At 39.4% G+C, this 12299-nt stretch overlaps 1 protein-coding gene and 1 pseudogene across 2 annotated transcripts; one reads left to right on the top strand and one right to left on the bottom strand.

Annotated features, from left to right (window-relative positions):
• Positions 1-240: 240 nt before the first annotated feature.
• Positions 241-4494, bottom strand: LOC149017879 (pentatricopeptide repeat-containing protein At1g11290, chloroplastic pseudogene; annotated as a pseudogene). The gene is made up of 3 exons (XR_016172869.1): positions 1859-4494; positions 833-1053; positions 241-668 (listed from the first exon to the last, which is right to left on the bottom strand). The product of XR_016172869.1 is annotated as a pentatricopeptide repeat-containing protein At1g11290, chloroplastic pseudogene (transcript).
• A 10-nt stretch (positions 4495-4504) lies between these two features.
• LOC149017878 (B3 domain-containing protein REM5-like) lies at positions 4505-7341 on the top strand. Its single transcript, XM_089153826.1, has 4 exons — positions 4505-5013; positions 5202-5690; positions 5801-5984; positions 7220-7341. Exons 1-4 carry the CDS (start codon positions 4951-4953, stop codon positions 7339-7341), a joined length of 858 nt encoding a protein of 285 aa, XP_089009952.1. The 5' UTR covers positions 4505-4950.
• The last annotated feature ends 4958 nt before the right edge of the window (positions 7342-12299 follow it).

Genomic DNA, 12299 nt, shown 5'->3' with positions numbered 1-12299 from the left:
GTGCATTTAATTCGCAACATTCAAGTCTGCCCTGCATTTATGAGGGAAATGTCACTTCCAACTTTCTCCGGAAGAGATGGTTACCAAAACCAGAAGTTGACGAAATCCAGAGAGTCGTATGTAAAACCCAAATGCATCAATGTAGAGTTTGTATTTGCCTACCCACCATCAAGAGGATGAGAAATTTGGACTCTTTATCAACTTCTTGAGTCTTCAATGGAAACAAAAATATTTCTCCAATAGTTTTGCTTTCGTAGCCTTAAATGTTCTCTCATATTGGAAATATTCAGAAACACACAAATGTAAAACAGATGAGATAGTAAGGCAATACAAAACGTTTCTAGTTGTGTTTTTCATCAGTACTGAAACCAATGATCTGATGCCACCCTACACCATTCAGCTCAGCCTTAGCTTGAACCAGACAGTGCTAACGCAAAGAGCTGCAGTTCACCCTGTTTTCAATTGTCTGTTCACTCAATCTGGTCATTTATATGGATGACTGATTGATGCTACTTGGATGTAGATCACCTCGAGGTGGACGGGAAGATAAACTCTAGTACCCTTTCATTTTAGCGAGAGAGGGGACTCGTCGCTTATTTCCGATTGAATGCTGGTGCTCTAGAGCATCAAAGGTTTGGGGCCACTTGAGAAGGGATAGCTCAGCTCACCTGCATCATTTGATGAAAGATATGTTAGCATGCTTCCGTCAATTGAAGTACTCAGCTCTCACTTTGTTGATGTAAGGAAGTTGCTTCAAAAGAGGTACCATCATGAGTTCAACCTATATGAGTGGTTTCTCTGAAGTAGTTTGAATTTCAAATCTTTCACACACCTCTTGCAAGTCTGGTTGCTCAGTTGGATCTTCAGGACAGTCAAAAAGTTTTGTTTCCTTCCCCTAATATCTTCAATGATGACAATTCTCTCTTCTTAACCAACTTGAGTTATGAATTGCAGCATTTGAAAACATCTTCTATCCAGGCCAGATAATTTGGATACCCAGGAGACTTCGCTCATTCCTTTCTTCACTACTATTCCTGTCAATCGTCTTCTGTTCTGCATATAATTTAGGAGAACAATTTACAGTTCCACTGACAAAAAAGATGAACAGAACCGATACTAAAATGATAATGAATATATAAAAACTAAAACGATAAAAATAGAGATTAAACAAAGTCTTTTCTAAAACAACAAGTGTGCTAGATATCAAAGGGTTAAACATACTTTCACCTACTTTAAGTGATTAAAATGTACGATCATAAGATCGGAGGATGAAGGCAGATTTTCTACTCAGTCAGAGTGGCTTCTGGCTGCATCTTCAATATGTCCCATGAATTGGCCAATTTTAGCTTAAGAAAGAAGCAACTTGAGCAAGGCTTGTTCCAACTACGTGGGGTTGTAATTCTCTTCTTCCATTTCAATATACCTAGAGACAAGTTTTCCATTAGACCTATTGAATCGTACATAATGATGTACCATCTCATTACTTAAGCCAAGTAAATTTCACCCTTCACCTTGTCCTTTAAATGCCTTCAACTTCCAACTTATTATTCTTGACAAGGAAAATGAAAAGAACGGGAAAAAAAATACTTGTTATTTCTGCAAATGATATGCAATAATCATGCTGCAGGACATCTGGTGAACCAGACCAAATATTAGCTATACCGAAATCCGCGTACAATTGTGTACTCTCCATGAAAAACATAAACAAGAAATAGAGGCTACAATGCTATACAAACCTCTAGTTGGCATCCCTATTGAAGGATTTTGAGGTGCAAATTAAAACATGGTGATCTTCTCATATTAGGGTCACAAGGAAGAGGGGGGAGGAACGTCAAATTCCACAAATGAATCAACATACCTCCACATTCCATGAGGATGCCATATGAATGAAACAGTGGGAAGGCGCAGCACAAACAAACCCAAGCTGCTATATTAGAAACCCTGGCATGTTGTCACAAATCCTGACCATCCAAATTTCATGTTCTGTTAGAATTGTTTTGGACACACCTTACTTTTTATATACTTCTAGATATGCAATCAAGAAACAACTGTTGAATTCGAGGTTTTCATTACTAACAAACAGTATCGTGTAAGACATGAAAGAAACTCACCTGATTAGGTTATGCATTTGTTCTCAAGTAAACTATAAGTTTACAAGAGCAGGTCTTCTCCTGAAAAAGGTGAACGTAATTTGCATCTCTTATGACTTCTCCTCCAGGGGCCTTGGAAATAAATACCAGTACGAAGATTGTATCAAAACCATTTTCTCGGGTTGGGTTTTCATCAACCCAATATAGTTATTCACTGTGGTCACTGGTCATACAGGAAAATTATCTCCTAATCTGCACGGTAGATCCTGGAACAAACAATTGGGGTATGGCATGTATCCTTCTGCTTCAATCATTGTAGTCAAACTTTGTAACATAAAATAAATTTCAGGGTAGTGAGGGTGATCTGTATCTCCTGCCGTAAATGCATGAATCTCTCTATCTCTCTCAAGTAAACTGAAGCCAGGGGTCTTTTTCAATCCCTTTGATCTCAATGATATTCTGGTCGTCATTGCAGCCTCCCAGTTTCCAGCAGTAGCATGCATGTTTGAAAGCAACATGTAGTAACCAGCTTCCTCTGGATCCAACTCAAAGAGCTTTTGTGAAATCTGGAGCCCCAAGTCCATATTTCCATGAACTCTGCAAGCACCAAGCATGGTCCCATAAACATGAGAATCAGGCTGCAAAGGCATGTCATTTATAAGTGAATAAGCATCTTTTAATTGGCCAGCACGGCTGAGAAGATCAACCACACAAGCATAATGTTGTAAATTTCGGTTTAATACACCAATCATTGACCATACAATTGAAAATGTGTAGCCCTTGATCTACCATTCCTGAGTGGCTACATGCACAGAGGACACACAGTAGAGTTGAATTAGCAGGTTCTATGCCCGAACCCTTCATCTGCAGAAAGAGATTAACTGCATCATCACCATATCCATTCATCCCACTACCAGAAATCATTGCATTCCAGCATGCAATATCCCTTTCCTTCAGACCTTCGAATACATTTCTTGCATTTTCCAGGTCCCCACAGTTAGCATACATATCTATGAGTGCGGATCCCACAAAGGTATCAGCTCCAAAACCTGTTTTTATTGTAAGTGCATGAATACGTTTGCCATGTTGTAGTGCTCCAGACTTGCTGCAGCTTGATAATATAACCATCAAAGCAACAGAATCTAAAGGCGCTATGCATCTGTACATCATTTCATTAAAAATTTCTAGAGCCTTACTCCAGTAGCCAAAATCTGAAAAGCTCGATAACATCATTGTCCATGTAACCACATCCTTCGTAGGAGTTTCACTGAATACTCTATATGCATATTCAATGCACCTGCACTTTACATACATATCAATCAAAGCAGTCTTAACAAGCAGGTCATTCTCAGATCCAACTTTAATTGTGTAACCATGAATTGCAGTCCCCAACTGTAAACAACCTATAATTGAACAACCGGATATCAAACTCATAGTTGTCATACAATCGCCAAGGACCCCATTTGTCTGCATCAACTTAAAAAGATATAGAACCTCTTCACCAAATCCATTATGGGAATAGCCTGAAATAAGAGCATTCCATGAAACAACGTTTCTGTTGGGCATTCTGTCAAACAATTTCTGAGCAGTATTTATACAACCAAGTCTTGAATACATATAAACGAGAGATGTTTCTACAAAGACATTAACATCCAAATGACATCGAAGCAAGAAACAATGCAACGATTTCCCGATCTGGGTCAGACCCAAGTTAGCAACGGCAGGTAAAACGCTCGTGATGGTAACCTCATTGGGCAAGAATCCACTCGTCTTCATCTCACTGAAGACCTCAAAAGCTTTCATGTAGAGTTCATATTTGGTGAATGCAGATATCAAAATTGTCCATGAAACCACGTTTTTATGCTCAATTCGTCGAAAAATATGCTCCGCCGTGGAAACTAGACCAAACGACGCGTAGCAGTTCATCAATCTGTTAGCTAGAAAGACATTGTTGGTACGACCTAATGTAATTATGTGGGTGTGAACTTGTTTTAGGGGCTTCAGTCCACTAAGCCTATGAAGGATAGAAGCTAAAGACGAAGCGTGATGGGCTACCGACTTCATTGAATTCCAAGATGAATCGATGATAATGCAGAGATTTCAAATGGAGATGGCAACGACTAACGACCTTAACACTCTTTTCTTTTCTTTTCCGTTGTGGTCAAAACTGAAAGGATAGAACTGGGCTGGGACCAGGGTCACAGTTCTGCTCACGTAATCTCACCAGTATAAAGAGAGGGATCTTAATTATAACAAAACAAAACCCCTTTCTCCTGTTGAGTTAAATCTCCTTTTTCTTCCTCCAAACAACAAGACTAGCAACGAAACCTGAGTGATGAAATCTAAAATCAGATGTGCCTGTCAAAATGATTTTACAACCGCTGGACGACGACACAAACGTTCTCAATACTAACGTTCTCAATACAGAGTGATAGTAAATGGTTCACTGCATTACGTTCCCTTTCTTCGAAAATGGTTCTCCAAAACTCTGGTTCTCCGTAGTTGCAGACTGCAGTGTTTACATGCTTACGTAGTGGGTACCCAGAAATTTTTTTCACCATAAAGGCGTTTTTGCTCGCACAGACGCCTCGGTCTGAGTAGGGATGTATGATATCCCAGTGTGACGTTTTAGTTGCAGACTTTGCTCTCATCCTGGTTGGTCTGCAGTTCTGACCGTTGGTGGGTTGCAGACTTCCTTCAATTTTTAATCCATTTCTCCGCAGAGCCTAAGGAAGCATCACAAACTTTGGCTTCTTCTTCTTCTCCTCTCTCTATATAATGGAGACATTCATTTCTCTTCTAACGTGCCCTGTCCTAGTCGTCTCTTCCTTGGGTAGGAATTCAAATTCAAAATTTTCAAATGGGTAGAAAACCAAAACCTTCCTTCTTCAAAGTCCTCATTGGTGACTTCTCAAAGAGACTGGTAAGAACACATCTTTCTAAGTGATGCATGTTTGAATTCCTTCTTTCTTATTTTTTGGTGTCTAGTCGATGCTTGCTGGTTTTTGTCTCTTGCAGCAGATACCGACTGAATTCCTTAAACATATCAATGGCAAACTGCCAGGAAAATTCAAGCTTAAGAATCCTAATGGAACACGTTGGCATGTGAAGGTGAAACGAATCAAGGATGGATGGTTTTTCCGAAGAGGTTGGAAATGCTTTGTGAAGTGCCATTCTTTAAAAGTTGGGGAGTTCTTGGTTTTCAGTTACAATGGTAAGTGCAAGTTCTCCGTCATCATATTTGACAGCAGTGGCTGCCAAAAAAGGCTTCCTTTAGCCCAGACAAGGAAGAAAAACGATCACGAAGGAGGTCTTACCAAGATTCCCAAGAAATCCGTTAAGCAGGAAGTAGAAGAACTTGGTTCTGATGCCATTACAGAACTTTCCCAGAAAGCTGTTGAGCCTTGTGAGTTTATTGGGACTTTTTCCTTTGATTCAGAAATTGCTACAATTCCAGTTAGCATTTACTTTGTGTTTCTTTTACACCCCCGCCACAACCACAAGATCATGATAAATGGAATGTATAAACGAGTCAGCTTATTGGAAACAGATCAGCCCCATCTCACCCAAATTTGGAAGCCCAACTTAAAACCTCAGATTGTGGGTTCTTATTTCCGTAGATGTGTCATCCTACCCATTTCTTTGGTGGCATTTTGCTCCATTTTTCGGACTTATTTAGGGTTTTCTTCTTCTTGATTTTTGATTTGCAGACTATTCCGAAAACTCTGGCAGTGGAGACTGGCCTTGTAGACAAGAAACGGACATGGCTCTGGGATCCTCAGGGGAGGTCTTGGCTGGTGAGTGTACATTTAAAGGACGGTCGTGTGTATATGTCTGGTGGATGGAAGACAAGACCTTATCCACGGAACCGGATGATTAAACAAATCACCCAAAGTAACAAAATAAACCAAGGATCTTGTGCAATATAAATTGAAAGACAATCACAAAGCAAATAAACAACAAACCACCACAAGAATGAAAAGGAAATGCAAACAACACACAAGAATTTCGGGCACTAATTCCAAATATTCGAGATTAGCACACCACGGGGAGGGATTCACATTTTAATCTTCAAAATAGACAAGATTTGAGGGATACAATGTTACCCAACCGGCACATAACCCTCAAAGCTCCTGAACACCCTTCCACCGCCTGAAGAAAACCCTCAACAAGCAAGCTCAATGGAGGCGATGGAGAAGAACACGAGAGAAGAAACCCTTTTCTGCAAACCACGAAGAAGAAGACTCTCAAAGCTAATCCCGTTTTGGACAAAACCACTTTAGAAGTCCCTAGAAACTCACTTTTCTCTCTCCATTTACCCTCCCAAGGCCCCTTAATGATACCAAACACCTACCCATGTTAAACACTAAGTGGGACCCACCAAATCAAAATTTGAATATAAACAAAGATAAAGTGATTTTCATCACTAAACCCACAATCTCCACCTGATGGAAATCACTTACTTGTCATGTTTCTTGAAACCAAGAGAAGATAAACCCAATCAACTTCTCTCCTTGGACAACCTGGTAAGCATATCCGCACATTCTCATTTGTTCCAACTAACAATTGGATCCTTCCGCTTCAATGACTTCTGAATGTAATGATATTGTACCAATATATGCTTTGTCCTCTTGTGATGTACCGGGTCTTGGCCAAGTAAATGCACCAATTATCACAAAACAAAGCATACCTTTTGATTCAAGCCAATCTCACCCATCAAACCGAAGCACACCGCTCTTACAAGCCGGTTGCGCCAATATTCCGCGGTAGTTGATAATGCCACGTGCTTGAAGCTTAGACATCCAACATTGGACCATTTCCATACGAAAACATACCCCATTGTAGATGCCCCTTATCACGATCACACAATAACAGCATCCACATAGCCTTGAACTGCTCTCCACCTTTGCTAAATGTGATAGAGTAGTCACTTGTGCCTCTCAAATATCTAAGCACCCATTGCCGCCTCCCAAGCTTCTTGGGATTGCCATAAACCACCAACACACCAACCGCATGAGCAATATCCGGCCTAGTGCACACCATAGAAACACAAGCCCCAACTAAACTTGCATAAGGGTATCTAGATATCTTGGTCTTTTCATCTTCCGTATTTGGGCTATCATTGGAAGATAATTTGAAATGTGATCCCAATGGAGTTGAAACCGATTTTCTTTACACTGCCAAACTTCTCAAGAATTTTCTTCACAAAGACTTTTGTGAAAGTGATAAAATCCCATCACTATCTCTTTGAATCTCAACTCCAAGAATTTGTTTGGCTGACCAAGATCCTTCATTTCAAACATCTTGCCAAACATCCTTTGAGCCTTCAATTAGCTTTATCCTTGGACACCAAGAGCATGTCATCCACATATAAAACTAAAATCACATATGATCCATCATCAAAGAATTTAATGTATAAACAATGATCATATTCACTCTTTGTAACCAAGACTAAAATAAAGGAGTCAAAGTTTTGACCATTGTCTTGAAGCTTGTTTAAGTCCATATAAGGACTTCCTCAACTTGCACACGAGCTTCCCTTTGCCTTTCTCAACAAATCCTTCCGGTTGCCTCATGTACACCTCTTCAAGAAAATCACCATGTAAAAACGCTGTTTTTACATCCATTTGTTCAAGCTCCAAGTCATGCATAGCAACAAGTCCAAGCACCAATCTAATAGTCACCAACTCACAACGGGAAAATACTCAAAGAAATCTATACCTTCTTTTTGTGCAAAGCCTTGGGCAACAAGCCTTGCTCTATACCTTTCCACCTTGCCATCCACCCCTCTCTTGAGTTTGTACACCCATTTACAACCAATGGCTTTTCTTCCTTTTGGCAATTCCACCAAATCCCATGTCTTGTTCTTTTGAAGTGCTTGAAAGTCTTCATTCATTGCATCCTTCCAATGCTTTGCATCATCCGCATTGATGGCGCAAGAAATGTACTTGGTTCTTCATTTAAAGCCACCAAAGCTCTAAGAGTATTTGGATCAACACAACCTTGTACCTTTCCGGCAAGCGAGTTTGTCTTGTTGGCCTTCCTCCCAAAGGTACCACAATTTCTTCTTCAACACCAACCGGTGTTTCTTCTTGAATTTCTCCTTGTACATCTTGATCATCAAGATCTATGACATCTTCATCATGAGCATCCTCATTTGAAGAACTTGTAGGTTGCATGTGAAATTCATGGGTATCCTCAACAATTGATTTTTCTTCATCACATTTCTTTTCCACCCCTTAATCAACATAGAGGATTCATCAAAATGTACATCACGACTTATAATGATCTTATGGGTACTTGGATCCCATAACCGATACCCTTTCACATTCTTAGCATATCCTACAAAAATGCACTTCTTGGATTTTGGATCAAGTTTGCTCCTTTGACAACTTGGAATCAAAGCATATGCATCACATCCAAAAATTTTCAAATCCGAATAATCACAAGGAGTTCCATGCCATACCTCATTTGGAGTCTTTCCACCCAAAGTCATTGAAGGAGACCTATTCACAAGATAGCATGCCGTCAACACCGCTTCGGCCCACAATTCTTTCTCCAAGTTTGCATTGCTAAGCATAGCCCGAACCCTCTCCATCAATGTTCTATTCATGCGTTCCGCCACTCCATTTTGTTGTGGAGTATGCACAACCGTATGATGCCATACAATTCCTACTTCCTTGCAAAAATTACCAAATTCATTCTTTGCATATTCCATTCCATTATCCGTCCTCAAAACTTTGATGCTCCTACCGGTTGTTTTCTCCACTTCAACCTTGAAGTTCTTGAATGCCATTAACACATCACTCTTTGACTTGATAATTGTCACCCATACTTTCCTTGAAAAATCATCAATGAAAGTAACAAAGTATTGAGCACCACCATAAGACATATCCGGTGATGGACCCCAAACATTCGAGTGAATATAATCAACAATCCCTTTACTTGTGTGCATACCCGCTTTAAAAGCCCTTCTATGATGCTTCCCATAGACACAATGCTCACAAAATTCCTTCTCTAAAAAATTCAGATTTGGGATAAGTTTCTTTTCCATCAAAACTTTAATACCTTTTTCACTCATGTGCCCAAGTCTTCGATGCCACAACCTAAGAGAAACGTCTCCTTTGTCAACCACCACATTTGCAACATCATCAACAATGGAACTACCCAATAACTTATACAAGAGACCAACCCGGATTCCCTTCATGATAACAAGAGCACCTCTTGAAACTTTGAGTACTCCATCTCCTCCGGAAAATTTACAACCTTCCTTCTCCAAAGTAGATAAAGAAATCAAACCTTTTGTCATATCCGGAACATGTCTAACATTTTCAAGTGTGCGAACAATACCATCAAACATTTTCAAGTGTACCGATCCAATGCCAAGTGTTCTACTAGATGAGTTATTCCCCATTTTCACCAATCCTCCTTCACATGGCTCATATGTGCTAAACCAAGATTTGTGTGGGCACATATGATGTGTAGCACCGGTGTCAAGAACCCAATTTTGGTGAAATTCCGAATTGCAACCCACTATCAACACTTCATCTTCGATAACACTAGATGTGGTAGCCACAACTTGATTTGCCTCCTTAGAATGTTCACCAACAATCTCTTTACCTTTTTCATTTCCCGAATTAAAACCATTTTTCTTTCTTTTGAAACAATTCTTTTTAAGATGTCCACTCTCTCCACAAAACCAACAATTGTACTTGCCATCATGCCCCTTGGATTTAGATCGATGTCTTGACTTGCTCTTGAAGAACCCTTTGAAGAATCATGGCGTTCTTGCCTACCCCTTGTCATATTAGCCCGAACCCACCTCCATAGAACTTCCCAAAGAAGCCTTTTGAGTTCATCGGCAAGTAATGTACTACAAACCGAATCAAAGTCAAGAGAATCCCCTACTACAACATAGGGTCGTTACTAAATGATCATAAGATTCGGTAGAGTGCAAAGTAAAATCACCGCCTTGTCTTCATCCTTCATCTTTCTTCAACACTTTCCAATTGACAAAGTATATTGTTGAACTCATTCAAATGATTGGAAATATTTGAACCATCCTTCATTCTACAAGAAAATAATTTCTCTTCAAGAAAATTCTATTTGTGAGAGACTTTGTTTGGTAGATGCTCCAACTGACCACAAATCCCCGATTTTCATGTGCAATATTAAACAAAACTCATTGACAAGCTCAACCGAATAGTAGACATGGCTTTGAGATCCACTCTCCCAATCATCATCTTCATTCCCTCCGGTTTCTTATCATTTCCCAACAATGCTTTGTGACAACCATTTTGAATTAACAAATCTTTCATCTTCATTTTCCATAATTCAAAATTTGTCTTTCCATCAAATGGTTCCACCTAAATGTATGAGCACTCATTGCTTCAAAATAAATGCACAAAACCTATGCCGATACCAATTGAGAAGACAAGACCTTATCCACGAACCGGATGATTAAACAAATCACCCAAAGTAACAAAATAAACCAAGGATCTTGTGCAATATAAATTGAAAGACAATCACAAAGCAAATAAACAACAAACCACCACAAGAATGAAAAGGAAATGCAAACAACACACAAGAATTTACGTGGTTCACTAATCCCAAATATGAGATAGCACATCCACGGGGAGGGATTCACTATTTTAATCTCAAAATAGACAAGATTTGAGTGTGATACAATGTTACCTCAACGTCACATAACCTCTCAAAGCTCCTTAGAACACCCTTCCACCTAAGCCTTAAGAAAACCTCAATCCAAGCTCAAGCTCAATGGAGGCGATGGAGAAGAACACAAGAGAGAAGAAACCCTTTTCTTGCAAAACCACAAGAAGAAGAAGACTCTCAAAAGCTAATCCCGTTTTTGGACAAAAACCACTTTAGAAGTCCCTAGAAACTCACTTTTTCTCTCTCCATTTACCTCTCCCAAGGCCCTCTTAATGATACCAAACACCTACCCATGTTAAACACTAAGTGGGACCCACCAAATTCAAAATTTGAATTCAAACAAAGATAAAGTGATTTTCATCACTAAACCCAACATGGATGGCTTGACTTCTGCAAAGGAAACAACCTGGAAGAAGGTGATGCTTTTGTTTTTGAGTTCCTGAAAGAAGGAACAGGGGACTATGCAATACATGTCCATATATTCAAGGCGGCTTCAGAATATTTATAGCCCCCAGCAGCTCTGATTTTGGTGCTACATACATGAAGTATGGCTACTGCAATGGTGGAAATGTCAACTAATGCTAAGGATGGCGAAACCAGAGCAGCATTTTGGTTGTCCTGGTCTCCAAGAAGGCAAGAAGTACAGCCATTGAAGTGATCTTGGTCGATATCCTGATAGATTTTTGCTGTAGCTCTTATTGAATGTTTAAAGATCCGAGAGATACCCAGCAAAATACGTATCTATCAAAATTCAAGGTCAGATGTTGATAATATATCTATAAATATGGAGTTCTAAAGGCCCTTGAACCACCACAGAATGCTTAATTATTCCGATAGAATCAGATAAAATATACTCATCTCTCTTTTCTTGGATCATAATAGGTAATCCCAAAACATTTGATTCAGAAAATGATTACTAAATGGTCTATAATCCAGGTTTTGAAGAACATTACCAGCTTCGCTATTCTCTGTCAGAAGCTGTTGTATTGAATACAGAAACAAACATTTAGAGTACCCACTGTAGCAAAAGACCAACAAGGGATTTTCATTTGTAGTGTGATACTTCACAAAATCCTGCTAACCTTCCTAAAATCAATCTTTTGCCTTAGCTTTTCCCAACCTTATGGACCAGATTTTTACCAATGAGAACCTTGAGGCTCCATTGGAGGGGTTCCCTTGAGAGTACTCAAAACAAGTAATTTCCAATAAAGTTCACCATTAAGAAAATAGAATCCTGCCTTAGAATTTTCTTCACTCAGTACCTTTTTTTTGGGTAGAAATGGAGCCGGATCATCTCCCCTAACGGGTGTGTTCCCACGGCTATTAACCACAAATTACAGGGGGCCCACAAGATACGAAATGATCCACACTTGTAGAAATGCCTCTTCAAACTTCAAATTGTGCTCAGAGCAAAATATCTTTTTCTCCTCCTGTTACTCAATTTATCATTCATGCCAATCAACCAAAAAAGCTGTACCTGCATAAAGAGCTGATTTATAACTCATACCCATAATTTAATTTCTTTTTGTCTTTATT

Source organism: Hakea prostrata, chromosome 4 (genome assembly GCF_041222555.1).
Source record: "Hakea prostrata isolate BN-2017 chromosome 4, UWA_Hpros_2, whole genome shotgun sequence".
NCBI classification, from domain to species: domain Eukaryota; kingdom Viridiplantae; phylum Streptophyta; class Magnoliopsida; order Proteales; family Proteaceae; genus Hakea; species Hakea prostrata.
Note: the sequence above shows the minus strand (reverse complement) of the source record. Positions and strands in the feature narration are given on the sequence as shown.